A 15,571-nucleotide genomic window follows, 5' to 3' on the forward strand; every position below is an offset into this window, starting at 1 on the left:
CGAAGCTGCGTGCGAACACTATTTAAAAGGGCAACAACACACTGCAGCAACACGGAACTACACCAAGAAAAAGAATATCCAAAGAATTGGGTCAGAAGACGCCTACATGAGCAACATCAGAAAGAGACTACACGCCGCGACACACTCATCACACTAACCTATATCAGAAACAGGTCGGAACTCACCACAAGACTCCTACGACCGCTGTGTAACAGAGTGGCAACAAGCCCACGTCATCCCTACGACAACTGCTCACCCTAATTAAGGACCCACTCCCCGTCATGGACAGGACCAGTGTCATCTACAAGATTCCCTGCAGAGACTGCAAGAAACACTACATCGGACAAACAGGAAGGAAACTAACAACAAGAGTACATGAACACCAACTGGCTACAAAAAGACACGACCAATACTCACTCATCTCAATCCACATGGACAAGGAGAACCACCAGTTCGACTGGGACAGCACCAAGATCCTGGGAAAGGCTAGGCAGAGACAGGCATGAGAATTCCTAAAAGCATGGCACTCCATGAAGCATGCTATTAATAAACACATTGAACTCAACCCCATACATATTCCAGTACGAAGGAAAACCGGAAGTGAGGCAATCCATCTCAACGGACCCTAGAGTTTAAAAACCAGGCGGGAAAACACACCGACGCTTCATTGGAGGCTGCACTGAGGATGTTACCAAGCATGATAATGAAATGTCTGCGAAACAAGAAACCAGCTTGACGATTTTACAGCATATCCAGTGGGCCACCCAAAACACCTTCTCGAGGTAAAGTAACATTGAGACATAAAAGCTGAATCATGGAAGACTGCAAAAATTAAATCACAGGAGCTATCTCCCATCTCAGTAAGTAATGGAAAGCTGAATGGAGTGCAGTAGGAACTTTAGCTGTGCACTTTATATATTCTGAAGGGTCTAGACCCAAAACGTCAGCTTTCCTGCTCCTCTGATGCTGTTTGGCCTGCTGTGTTCATCCAGCTCTACACCTTGTTATCTCAGATTCTCAGCATCGGCAGTTCCTACTTTCTCTGTAACCACTTTATACATGCTGTACAAACATGTCTTGAGCACTTCACTTCACACCCTGTATACATTAGCATATCCAAATTTGAACAAAGGGATCAAAGAACTGTATAGCAGAAGAACAGGCTCTTCAGCCCACCAAGACTGCATTGACACATGATGCCTTTCCAAACTAAAAGCCTTTTGCCTCTACATTGCGTATATCCCTCTATTCCCTGCCTATTCATATATCTGTCAAATTGCCTCTTAAACATTGCTATTGGACCTGCCTCCACTGTGTGCTCTGGCAGCACATTCCACACACTTACCACCAACTGTGCAAAAAACTTGCCTCTCACATTCCCTTTAAACTTCCTCCTTTTACCTTAAACCTCCCTTACTAATTGACATTTCGACCCTGGAAAGAAGATGCCAAATGTCCACTGTATCCATGCCTCTCAATTTTGTAAACTTCTATCAGGTCAACCTCATCATTTGATGTTCAAGTGAAAACAAACCATGTTTGTCCAATCTCTCTTCATAACTAATATCCTCAAAACCAGGCAACATACTGCTAAATCATTTCTGTACCCTCTCCAAAGCCTCCAAATCTTTCTGGTAGTGTGGCATCCAGAACTGTCCACAATATTCCGAATGTGACCTAACTAAAGTTCTATACAACTGCAATATGACCTTTCAATTTTTTATACTCTCTGCCCCAATCGATGGAGGCAAGCACGCCATATGCCTTCTTGGCCACAGTATCCACTGTGTTGCCACTTTCAGGGATCTGTGGACTTGTACAATAGATCCCTCTGATGCCATATCCACTCTGGCTCCAGGTCTCATTCATTTCACCCTTAATCTTCCAATGTCACCAATTTAAAACTCTCAGAATCACAGAATGAGTACAGCTGAGAAGGAAGTCATTTGGCCCATTGACTCAGTGCCTGGTCTCTAAGGAGCAATTCAACAAATCCCATTCCCTTGCCCTTTCCACAATGTTTTCTTATTTGGTACTTACCATTATTGCATATCCAATTCCCCTCTGAAAGTCACTAATCCCTTTATAAACTCCCCCTCACTCACACCTCTGTTCCTTTCTCTTTTGGGCAATGCATTCCAAATCCTAATCACTCACTGTCTAACAGGGCTTTCCTCATATTGCTGCTGGTTCTCATCAATCACCTTCATCATTGTTTACATTTAAGAGGCAACTTGACAAGTACATGAATAGGCAGGGAATAGAGGGATATGGACCACATGGAGGCAATGGTTTCTGGCTTAGAAAAGCATCACATGTTGGTGCAGGCTTTGTGGGCTGAAGGGCCTGTTCCTGTGTAGTACTGTTCTTTGTTTTTTGTACTTCTTGACCCTTTTACTGGCAAAACAGTTTCCAACTATTCTGTTGAGACCTTTCTTGATTTTGAACAGCAACATCAAATCTGAGTACAACCCTCTGTTTTTCAAGGAAAAGAGCCCTAACATCTTCAATCAATCTACAAAACTGAAGTCTCTCACCCTTGTAAACATTCTCATAACTTCTTTCTGTGCTCTCTGCAATGACTTTACATCATTAATAAAAGTAAAACCCCCAGAATTAGATAGAATATTCCAGCTGAGGCTGAAACAGTATTTTACAGAATTTCACATCTGCAAGATTCTACATCTAACTGCTTTCTCAACCTGCCCTATACATTCAACATTTTGACATATAATCCTATGTGTCTCCATTCTTGTTGTCTGCACCCCTTTTAGATTCATACAACTTATTTCATATTCTGAGAGAAATGTATCATTTCACACTCGACTGCATCAAATTTCATCTGCTACACATTCACCCATTCTATCAACTTGTCTAATTTCTCTTCACATTGTCTTCCTAAATCTTAGCAATATCTCTAATCTTTATCATCATTTTAAAATTGTGTCTTCCATATTTAAGTCAATGAACAACATACATCAGGAGAAACAGCATTTTATTATTAATCCCCTGGGAAATTTCGTCCTATAAGCTAGTTTTCTCTGTTCTCTGTTGTGCAGTCAACTTAACGTCCCTGCTGCCACTTCTCTTTTTATTCAACAAATTTCAACTTTGCTGGAAAACCTGTTATACAGCAATTTAACAAACAATTTTTGGGACCTGATATAGACTGCATCAACCACAGCCAGAAGGTGGTGAATCTGTGAAACTCATTGTCCGGAAGGCTGCGGAAGCCAAGTAATTGAGTGTATTTGAGACAGAGATAGGTAGGTTGTTGATTAGTAAGGGGCCAATGGTTCGAATGGTGGCGCAGACTTGATGGGCCAAATGACCTAATTCTGCTCCTTATATCTTATAGCGCCATTACCCTCATCAAGCTTTGTACATAACTGTTCAACTCCAGCTTGTCTACAAACAACATCTACTCATCTGCTGCATAAATTATGCTTGCAATGAGTGATGGACTACTTGCTTTCAAAACATGCAGCAATCCTTGGTTTTTAAAGCAGTTCTTTTCTCATTTGAGTCAACAATTAAAAATACAGAAAAATAAAAAGACAAAAAAAAAGTCTTTACACAAAGAAAAGACAGAATGAATTTGTTTATGAACTGGATTGTTATTTTAATGAGGCAACAAAGACAGTCAGTGTGGTTCATGTGATCTGTACAGACTTCTAAAAGGCATTGCTAAGGTACCACATAATAACCTTGCCAAGAAAGTTGAATTCCATGGAATAAAATATATAAAATAAAAAATAAAAGCAAAGATATGAAGTTAGCTGAGGAACAGGGAACAGAGGGCAGTAATGAACAGTTTTTCTTCTGTGCCTTTTCTTTTTCTCCTTCATTAAGGCTCTCTTTGAATTCCATTATTTGACCCAATTTTTGTCATCTCACCTAATATGTGCTTCATTTTCTTTTTCCTTGACTACAGTAGTGTGTTTTGGGATTTTTTTTTAATAGGTTAAATGCCCTAAGCTAGTTGTTAATAATATTGTACAAAAACATTCAAATTGTCTGTATATTAATGCACAGGTAACATGTCACAACAGGTTCGTTAACTTAAAATTGGTCATGGAAAACCTGTGAAGGGAACCAAGTTAATACATCAAGTTATTGGAAAAACGTCATTCGTTCTGATGAAGGGCAATGAAACCTTAACTCGGTTCCTCAAGCAGATGGTGTCTGGCCTGTTGAGTATTTTCTGCTTTAATTTCAGATATCATATCTGCAAAAAATTGCTTTTGTATGGAAATAATCATGTTGTTATTTTCACACAAGCAGAATCATAAGCACAGAGAAAATGTCTAAGCTTGACTATTGCATATCCAAAAGCAGTAATGAAAATTCTTCCCAATCTAGATTAACTATTATTGCATGGAAAGTTATAATGCTTCTTTTTTCTCTAGTTTTGCCTTGCCTCTCTTAATTCTGTGTTAGGTATTTGGTATGGAAGAAAAACAGGAATGCCATGCTTTAATAAAATGTGAAATTCATAGACTCAACGTGCCATTCCAATGTCAGGCAAAATATACAAGTTTTCAATAAACATTTCAAAAGGCTAAAATGTACTCACTCAACAGTCGTTTCCAATTCACTTATGTTTAGCTGATTATCTGCAATGTTCTTTTTCTTTGGAAACAGTGAATATGACAATTAAATTAATTTAAATTAGATAGATAATAGATTTAGTAATAGATTTAAATACACTTTCATAATCAAAGTAAAGGGATGAAATTCCAAGGTTCTGTTCACTTAATGCAAGTTTGCTGTAAGTGTCATGGAAACCCTGGACAAATTTGGATTTACACGGTTTTTCTTGAATTTGCATGGTTTTTTGCTGAATTCATGGTGGACAATTGGGACAATCCTTGTAAGTAATAATGTTCCATAACAATCCAAAAATTTAACAAATGAGGAGTATCTAATGAAAGAGAACACTTCCATGATAGTTGGTCTTTTTACCACCAAATCTGAGGCATGATGTATAAGGGTGATGTGAATTACTTTGACAGCACAGCCCAATAAACATTCAAAATATATTCAAAATGTAAACAATAGCCTTCACAGAGGCTTCCACATTCGTTGGGAAGTGGTTACATTCAGCACCTGGTTTAGACTTAGCTTTTTAGATTGTATAAACTTTGAATTATACTCTTAAGATTTCGCACATAACTACAAATTGGGATTTATTTTTTATTTATTGTTTGAGACCTGATATTGAAGATGAGAAAAAATAAACAATAATGAGCCTTCATCTAGGATAAAGATCACTCATATAAAGTAAATATTCTGCGTTCACTTCTTTAAATGCTGCAAATCTGTTCAAAATACTACTAATAAGTTTGCAAGTTTAAAAGGAAAGGCCAGTCTCTTTAAAAACCACTTACTTTCTGGTGAAGTGTTTCCTCTAGGGAAGCAATTGTCTCAGTCTTTTCATCCATGAGCTCCTGTAAACTACTCTTCTGTTTATCAAGTTCATAGACATTCGCTCGAGTTGAGCTAATTTCTTCCTGAAGCGAAGAAATCTGTCTGGTCAGATCATCTGTTGGGCAACAGATTCAAAATTTAAGATTCTATAATTATCTAACCAGAACAAACAGTTAAAGATACTAAACACAATAGCTGTAGGCCCTCATTTATATAACTTCCCTATTGTATATTGTCATAATTTGAAGATGCACTTTTTAATATGTAAAGTGGTAAAGGTCTAGGAATGCCAATAAAGGTAAAATCCTCCAGCAAAATGGAAATAACTTACCATTAGAAATTATTGAACTCAAGATGGCTTTTGAAAAAAAAGTAACATTTTCCTTCATATAAAGCTTGTTCTAATAGTATGTTTTCATTTCAGTGCGGTTTAAAATTACACCCCCTACCTGATAGCAATGCTTCCACTTGGTTTTGCATTGTTGCTGAATATGCTCACTCTTTTTGAAAAGAAATCAATAATTTTGCTATCTCCCTCTTCAACACACCTATTGCCTTTCTCCTGGGCCCTGTTACTTGACACCTCTCCTGCCTCCCATTTGCCATCACATCCTCTTGGTGTTTCTCTTAACCTTCCCGGTCAGCACTTCTTACCACAACCTTTCTGATCATCATCTCTCAGTCACTGTTTTCTGCAACCCATCTCCATGCCTCGTCCCACAAACAACCATTCTAGCTCCTTCACTCACTCCATTCCTCTCTCCCACTCCTTCTCACTTGCTCATACAGAGAGTTCGGGAGAGGGAAGTGGAAAGCTTGAGGCAGAAGCTGCGATCAGGAGTTAAGCAAGAGTTAAAAAGACACTAAAAGTTTTAAGAAACATTTTAGGCTAGTGGTTTTTACTGTAAAAATTTTCAGGTCAGAAACACAGCCCATCCTTATTCCATATTTTCTTACGGGAAAGTGATTTTTATTTATCATATTTTCAGTTAGTACTTTTTTTTAGTGACAAAGAAAAGATAACTGTATCTAAAGCTTTTCTTGTTTAATGTAAGGATTTAAACAAAAATAAAACAAAGATATATTTTCCAATATATTTAAGGAGAAATGAGGGCCTAGTGGTATTATTGCTGGACTGTAATCCAGACTCAGGTTCTAAAGCAGATTTGAATCCTGCCATGGTGGAATTTGAATTCAATTCTGAAGAGTCTAATGATCACCATGAATTTGTTGTTGATTGTCAGGAAAAAGACATCTGTTTCACAACTGTCATGGAAACTGCCCTCCTTACTGGTCTGCCAATGTGTGACTATAGGCACATAGCAATGTGGTTGACTCTTAACTGCCCTCTGGGCAATTAGGGATGAGCAATAATAAATGCTAGCTTAGGCTGTGATGCCGTCATCCCGTGAATTATAAAAAAAAACTTATTGATATATTTCCCACCACCTTCATCAACATTTTAACTTCATGTCATTTTAACTTTCATTGATTTCCTGTCCATTACTTTTAAAAGCCGAATAATTTCACTCATGGAATCATTGTTGTGAAAAAAACAGATTGCTCATTCAATTGACCAGTGAATAGCAGGCCCTATGGAGCAGGAAAATCCAGGGTTTGAAACCCTTGATCACCCAGAACATGAGCACTTATATCTGCCATATGCCATTAGATTAGAGAGAACAGGAAGCAAAATTTTCTTAATCAAATCTTATCACTGTGATTTGCAATCTTAACAGGTTTTTGATATTTTTGCAAAGTTGAATACCTTGATGACCTACAACGTTGAGGTTCATGGGAGATAGAACAACTATTTGGACCAGGTAATTTGAAACACAGATGCCCACAAAACTGTAATCTACCAAAAGCATGATGCAGACTGTAGCACTAAATAATAGACTGGGTGCACAGTGATGGCCCTGATGATTCTTTTCTTGTTTTTATCTTCATAAATGATGAATGAAAATAATCTTTCATGAAAATCTGTGAAATCATTACCTCAAATGTTATACATTCACTGAATTTGCTTTGTTTTAAAATGAAGTTGGTATTACCAATCTTTTCATTCTGCCGAACATTTTTATCCTGTGCAAGTTGTAGATCAGTGGTTTTTAATGAGAGACGTCGCTGGGTTTCAGCAAGACTGTCTTCTGCCTGGTCCATTAACATTCTGCAACAATAAGTACCATAATGTATTTTTGTTGTTGTTCAAGGCAGTAGGACAGTGTTGTTTTCTTAACCTAAAAATATTTTTCAGAAATTGCATCCAAATAATGTGAATTGAAACTTCTACATAAGAATCAATAGAGTCTCCCATTTTTAATAGTATTTTATTAATTTCTAATCATGTATTTTCCAAATAAATTTGATTCAACAGTATTAATACACCCTGTCTGGGATCTCATTTGTAAGTATGAGCATTCATAAGTCAGATATTTCTAAATCAGGGACTGCCTGCATTTTCATAAACCCTTTGTTATCCTATCAAAAAAACTTAACCAAGATGGTCAAACACAATTTTTACCGAGAAAATCCATGTTGGCTTTCCCTTAATTAATCCTTATTTGTCCAACCAACAGGTAAACTGAATAGCCTGAAGTTGCTGGGTTCATTGATTCACCCTTTTTGAACAAGGGTGTAATATATTTGCAATTCTCCTGTCTTCTGGCATACGCTGTACCTAAAGTGGATTGAAATATTATGGTAAGTGCTTCCACAATTTCTACTCTTACTTCTCTCAGGACCTTCAGATGAATTTGATCCGACCATAGCAATTTTAAAATAATAACGTACAGCTGGTCTTCTAATATCTCCATATCAAAATCTGTAGAATATTCAAGTGCCTCAATGACAACGTCTTTCAATACGAGTTTGGCAGCAAATTATTCTTTAGTCAAGACAGGTGTAAAGTAATATTTAGTACCTCAGCCATGCCCCCTGCTTCATTGCATAAATCATGTTTGTGGTCCCAAATCAGCCTCATTCCTCCTTTTAACACCTTTTGCTGTTTACATATCATTAGAACTTTGGATTCCATTTTATGTTACTTGCCCGTCCCTTCTAATACTCTCTTTGCCTCTCATTCTTGTCACTTCATTTTTAGGCATGCCTGGTGCTGCTCTGCTACACGTTCATTTCACCAGATTGATCTTCTGCGTGATGGTAGACTGAAGGACCATAGAATCATCGAGTTCTATAACTCAGAAAACAGGTCTTTTGGCCCAAAGAAACAAAAACCAAGCAACTGAACTATTCCAATCCCGTGTTCTAGCACTTAGCCCCTAGCCTTGTATGCCTTGGCATCACAAGTGCACATTTAAATATCTCTTAAACGTTACAAGGGTTTCTGCCTCTGCCACCCTTTCAGGCAGTGAGTTTCAGCCAGTCTATCCAGTCTCTCTTCATAATTGGAACTCTTCAACTCAGGCGACATCCTGATAAATCTCCTCTGCATCCTCTCCAGTGAAATCACATCCCTCCAAATGTGAATTCCAGAACTGTACACAATGCTATAACTGTGGCCTAAGCAACATGTTATTCAGTTCCAGCATAATCTCTTAAAGTCTAGGCCTTGGCTATTAAAGGCAAGTATCCCATATGACTTCTTAACCACTTTATCTACCTGTTCCGCTACCTTAAGAGACCTTTGGATATGCACACCAAGGTCCCTCTGATCCCAATGTTCATCATGTATTCCCTGTCTTGTTGGTCCAGTCCAAGTACATCACCACAAACTTATCCAGATTGAATTCCTTTTGCCACTGCGCACCCATCTCACCTGCCTATCTCTATCCTTCTGTAATTTAAGGCTATCCTCTTCACCAATTATCATCCTCAAACTTACTGATCAACACGCCTACATTCAAGTCTAAATCATTTATATATACCACAAACATCAAGGGCCCCAACAATGATTCCTGGAGAACCATATTGAACACAGGCTTCCAGGCACAAAAACACCCCTCAACTACCACTCTCTGCTTTCTGCCATGAAGCCAATTCTAGATCCAATTCACTAAATTGTTTATAGGTATGCTAGGCTACAACATAACAGGTTGTGGTGGAAAACTATTGCTGCTGTTGGCCTGTAACACCTCATGGATGCCTAGTTTTGAACTATTAAATCTATTCTGATTTCATCCCATTTAGCATACTGATAGTCACACAACATGATACACAAAATATGAAGTTGTGACATCATTACTCCAAAGACTGTGAAATGATCATTCTTTCCAATGTTACGGGCAGATGCATTTACTGCAGGTAAATTGGTGAGTGGTGATCGATGAACACTTTCCCTTGTATTCGATCTTTCTCCAAATGCTACAACCCCACTATGGAGCTATGAGACTATACAGCCTCAATCATCTCTGAGCCAAAACTGAACTATCAGAAAAATACATGATCTACTACTTACAGATAACAGCAGTACCATTGTCCACGTTGCATCAGATTTGCTAACTGTTCTTGCTCTCTTCACTTATGCCAACAAGAAACTTAGCCTGTCACTGAATGTTGTGAAAAAAAGTCTACTAACCCACACCTGGTCAAACAAATATTCACGTCTCATAGGTTTTGAAGGAGATACTGTAGACTATGTCAAGCACTTTGCATGCCTTGGCAGGTATTTCTTTCAAGAGGCCACCACTTACAATCAGTTGAACTTCTTGAAGTTGGCCCCATGAACATTCAGGCAACATTTCTTAAGAATCAACTTTGATGGACGGGCACTGTGTCTGGTCGTTGAAAATTACCACTACATCCTGATTTCTAAACTATTACCAGCAGAGGAAAGAGATATGACTTCAATAACACACTGAAGCTCTCCTTAAAGCTTGTCAGCATTGACACCAATCATTCACAATAGCGACAATCAATGATCAATCATATTGCATCAACTTTGAGCCACAAGGCCTAAATGATGTGGAAGAGCAGCAGGAGAGAAGAAAATGAAGCAAATTCTGCATTTTGGATCTCACTATGTCATTGGACATCCTGCCTTATGTACCCAAAGATCTCTGTTGAGAGTCAGTCTGTTCTGTCACGTGAAAGTCAATAGCAAAAATTTGTAAAAGTGAGTAAACTTCATTCTTGAATCAAGGGACCAGATGATGACAATTGTATTTGTGCCCTCAGGACACAGTTATTTTGGTCACTAGTGGTGCAATAGAGCTATGCTCGATGTTAGATGTTGAAGTTCCATATTCAGAGTATGTCCTGTCCGCTTGTTAAGTCAAATGTTTGTTCCAAGTCATTCTTAACATGGAGTAGTGCTGATCCATCACCTAAGAGAAGAGCAGAAGGTAGTACACAGCAGGGGGTTTCTTTGCTGATGTTTAACAATGACACCATGAGACTTTATGCGGTCTAGAGTAAATGTTGAGTACTTTCGGGGCCATTCCCCCTCAACTGCATACCACTATGCTGCCACCTGCAATGGGTCCATCTTGCTAATTGGCCAGGCCATAACTGGGGAGTCTGCAATATGACTGTAAGGTGTATGACAGCTCTCCCAATTTTGGCACACGTTCTCAAATATTCGTAAGCAAGATTTTAACAGGTCAGTTCTAGTACATTGTTATACATTATCATATTGAATCCAATGCCTAACTCAAAGCTAAATCGACTTCTCTAATATAACAAGGCATAGAGCTGGATGAACACAGCAGGCCAAGCAGCACCAGAGGAGCAGGAAAGCTGACGTTTCGGGTCTAGACCCTTCTTCAGAAATGCTGTGTTCATCCAGCTCTACACCTTGTTATCTCAGATTCTCCAGCATCGGCAGTTCCTACTATCTCTGAATCGACTTCTCTAATTTTGTTTTTATGCTTTTTTTTTGAAGTGATTTGATACAAGAATTGGTTTGTTTGGCCAATTCCGAGGACAGTTAAAGTCAACCACATAGCTGTGGGTCTTGGAGACTGAATATTGTATTGGATAAAATTATGTGTTTTAATTGGAGCATTACAGCATCCAACAACAACTGAATATTTAAAACAACAATGATCTCCATTTAACAAGATAATATTCACACTGATATTTTTACTTTGCACAGACCACAAGCAAGGAAAATTTGGTGCAAACCCCCTATTTATGCGGAACCTTGTCCATCTGCCCTCCAACTTATCACTAAGCTGCCACCTTGTTCTTTCTTCCTTTCACTCTATTCTTCCACCCAGCTGTACTCTCCCCGACCCACTTGCTCTCACTGCCTGTCTTAAAAATTGCAGGATTTTTAATGTCCAGTACTAATGAAAGTTCAATCAAACTGAACCATTTGCCTCCAGAGAAGGTTCCTGACCTACTGAGTATTTAAATTTGTTTATTGTTTTTATTTCGGATTTCCCAGCATCAGTATTACTTTATTTTTGTCTTGATACATGTATGTGGACATCTAATAATGTGCAATCAACTATGCAGAATTACAACAGAAAGGCATCAAAGAAAATATCTGTTAGATTCAAATACCAGCTCACTCTCCAATTGACTGCTTCTTATTCAGTGCTCAGGGAGAAACAAAAGTGAGAAAAAATGAACATTTAAGCTAGATCATGACCAAACTGAAAAGCAAAGAACTTTTCTGTTGTGGTCCTCCCAGAGTACCAGGTACACATCATGTAAAAGTGCTAAGTCCCAGGTTATGCATTTCTGAGCTAAAATTGTTCTGAAATGCAGAAGAGATCTAAGGTTTCTTAAGTTTACAAACATGGACATTTTTTAAAATGAATCATGTCATATACTGATTATCTTCAAATTATCACACTATTTCACCTGATCTGGTTGTTTTCTGCTCTCTGCCTGCATAGTTCATCTTCAGTGTCAGATGACTTTCTAGCCAATACTTTGACTTCTTCCTCCAGAGAAGTTACACTATCTTTTAGACAAGTCAACCTAGAACGATGTTCCAATCTTTCATTTTCTAACTGAAAGGAGCAAGACAATGCAAAACTGAGTGACAATACACAAAATGTACTCAATGTAGGTTTCAGAGCAACAAGACAGTGTTGCAATTGTAAATAGATTTTTGTGATAATGAAGAGCAGCTCTAAATCTAATGTGATAAAAGAAGTCTGAAGTTATTAACAATCTGATGAAGGGTCTAGGCCCGAAACGTCAGCCTTTCTGCTCCTATGATGCTGCCTGGCCTGCTGTGTTCATCCAGCCCTGCACCTTGTTGTCTCGGATTCTCCAGCATCTGCAGTTCCTACTATCTCTGATTTGGTTTTTGAAACATGACTTTTTGTGTGTAGCCGGAAGTTGATTACATTTTTATCATGGTAGAAGCATATATTAAAGGAAAGGACTTGCAAGTAAGGTACTGAATAATCCTAGGTTTTAATATATGTAGAGATTGTATAAATCAAATTGGACTGGAGTAAGAGTTTATAGAACACTTTAGAGCCAAACTGGGAGCAAGCTATCCCACACCAGATAAAATGCAATGTGACAGGATTAATTAATGGCTTCACAGTAGAGGTGCCTCTAAGTAACAATAATCACAAACATGATTGGTTTTCAAACTCAGTTTGAAGCTGAAAATAAGGGATCTGACACTAGTGTTTTAAACTTAAGAAAAGCAATTACTAGGGTATGAAATCAGGCTAGCTAAAGTGCACAGGAAGAGTAGGTCAGTTGAAACGAAATGGCAGACATTTAAGGAGATATTTTATGATACTCAGCACACGTACATTCCGTTGACAGAGAAAGGCTCTATGGGAAGGATGTACCATCCATAAATTAAGAAATTAAAGACAACATCAAATTGAAATAATACGTGTACAATTTTGTGAAGAATGATTTCAAAATGGATGACAGAAAACTAATTAAAAATTTTAAACTGACAATAAGAGTTCCTACGAGTACGAAAAAAGGAAAAGAGTATCTAAAAAGTGAGTACTGGTCATCTAGAGAGGGAGTCTGATCAAATAATAATGCAAAATACAGAAATGGTGGAACTGTTGAACAGATATTTTGTCACTGTCTTCACTGTAGAACATACAAATAACATCACAGAAATACTTGTAACTCAAGAGTTGAAAGAAAGAGAGAAACTTAAAACAATTATGATAAATGGGAAAAGGATACTAAGAAAATTCTTAGAACGTGAAACCAACAAGTCCGCAAGACATATTGGTTTACAGCCTGGAGTTTTAAAATAAATAAAGGGGACTTGCAGATGTAGCACACATGGATTTCCAAAAGACATTTGATAAGGTACCACGTCAAAGGTTAGAACACAAAATAAGAGTTCATGGTGTGGGTGTAATATATTACCATGGATAAAAGATTCATTACCAAACAGGAAGCAGAGAGTAGGGCTAAGTGGGTATTTTCTAGGCTTGCAATCTGTGACTAGTAGAATGCCACAGGGATCATTGAGAGCTTCAATTATTTACAATCTATAGCAATTACTTGTATGAAAATACCGAACATACAGTTGCAAGATTTGCCAATGGCACAAAGATATGGAGGTGCCGGTGTTGGACTGGGCTGGACAAAGTCAGAAATCACACAACACCAGTTATAGTCCAACAGGTTTATTTGAAATCACAAGCTTTCAGAGCATAGCCCCTTTGTCAGGTGAAGTGACAGAGAAGCACACTGACACAGAATTTATAGGCAGAGAGATCAAGGGCAGATAGATCAAAAGATCATACAAATGGTGTGAGTGGAGTATTGAATAATAAGTCTGTGCAGGCAAGGATGCCCCGAGGCAAGGTATATTGACGAGACCATGCCGAACTACAACAACAGATGAAAGGACACCACGCAACAATCACCAGTCAGGAATGTTCCCTCCCAGTCAGGGAACACTTCAGCAGTCAAGGATGTTCAGCTTCCGATCTTCAGGTAGGCGTTCTCTAAGGCGGCCTTTGAGATACACAACAATGCATAATCACCGAGCAGAAACTGATAACCAAGGTCCGTACCCATGAAGACGGCCTCAACCGTGATCTTGGGTTCATGTCGCGCTACACGTGACCCGACCACACTGTTCTGTACCTGTAACATCTTCCTTACTGTCCTGTTTTGACACCATCACCTTGAAAAATTATTATCTCTCTACCTTAATTAGTTTGTACAGTTTTGGATTACTTATTACTTTTGTTAGACCCTCGGCTTGCAACTCTTATACCTATCATGTTATTCCAGTCATTTGGTTTGTCTCCAGCACCTCCTTATTTTTAATCTTTGGAATTACATCTCTGCCTCAATTAATCAGATTATAGGTCATCCCTTTGCTTGTTATTCAGCTGTTGACACTTTACTCACACCGTCTAACACTTTTGATCATCTGCACAGACTTATTATTCAACACTCCACTCACACCAGTTGTACGATCTTTTGATCTCTCTGCCTATAAATTCTTTGTCTGTGTGCTTCTCTGTCACTTCACCTGACAAAGGGGCTACGGTCCAAAAGCTTGCGATTTCAAATAAATCTATTGGACTATAACCTGGTGTTGTGTGACTTCTGACTTTGACACAAAGATAGGAGAGAGAGCAAGTAATGAAGAGAGTGTAAAAAATCTACAAATGTATACATGGGTGAAGTGAGGCCAAATATTGGCATTTGGAAAATAATGTGGGAATATTTGTTCAGTCTGGTAGAAAGACTAATCAACATATTATTCAAATGGATAAAGATTGTAGAACTCTGAGGTACAGAGGAATCTAGGTATCCTGTTACATGAATGACAAAAAAGTTAGTATCCAGATACAACAAGTGAGGAAGTCAAACAGAATATTGGCGATTATCGACAGTAGGGGAATAGAATATAATTAGAAAAGTTTTGCTCCCGTTATACAAGGAAAAACTCATCAGGTCTGGCAGCATCTGTGGAAAGAAAATATCCTTAAATAAGGAGACCTCTGGAGTAGTTTGTACAGTTTTTGTCCCCTTATTTAAGGACACTTTCTTTCCACAGATGCTGCCAGGCTTTCTGCGTTCTTTCCAGCAATTTCTTTTCATGTTAAGGATATAACTGCAGAAGTAGTTCAGAAAAATTTATTTGACTGATGCCAAAAGAATTGTCTTGAGGAGAGGTTAACAAGTTGGCCCTGTAGACATCTTATTTTAGAAAGACAGGCACTTTATTGAAACGTGTAGAGGAGGCAGAAACTTTAAAAAGAGCATGGAG

General features: G+C 38.3%; 1 protein-coding gene across 1 annotated transcript in view; it reads right to left on the reverse strand.

Annotated features, from left to right (window-relative positions):
- tsga10 (testis specific, 10) overlaps window positions 1–15,571 on the reverse strand; it is a 93,711-nt gene that overhangs the window by 33,378 nt on the left and 44,762 nt on the right. The window contains exons 6-9 of the mRNA XM_048598055.1: window positions 12,202–12,353; window positions 7,485–7,600; window positions 5,391–5,545; window positions 4,577–4,632 (exon numbers count right to left, since the gene is read on the reverse strand). Of these exons, the coding sequence (XP_048454012.1) occupies window positions 4,577–4,632; window positions 5,391–5,545; window positions 7,485–7,600; window positions 12,202–12,353 (479 nt within the window). The remainder of the gene's footprint in view (window positions 1–4,576; window positions 4,633–5,390; window positions 5,546–7,484; window positions 7,601–12,201; window positions 12,354–15,571) is intronic.

The sequence above is a fragment of the Rhincodon typus genome, chromosome 6 (genome assembly GCF_021869965.1).
Source record: "Rhincodon typus isolate 14 chromosome 6, sRhiTyp1.1, whole genome shotgun sequence".
Taxonomy (NCBI): domain Eukaryota; kingdom Metazoa; phylum Chordata; class Chondrichthyes; order Orectolobiformes; family Rhincodontidae; genus Rhincodon; species Rhincodon typus.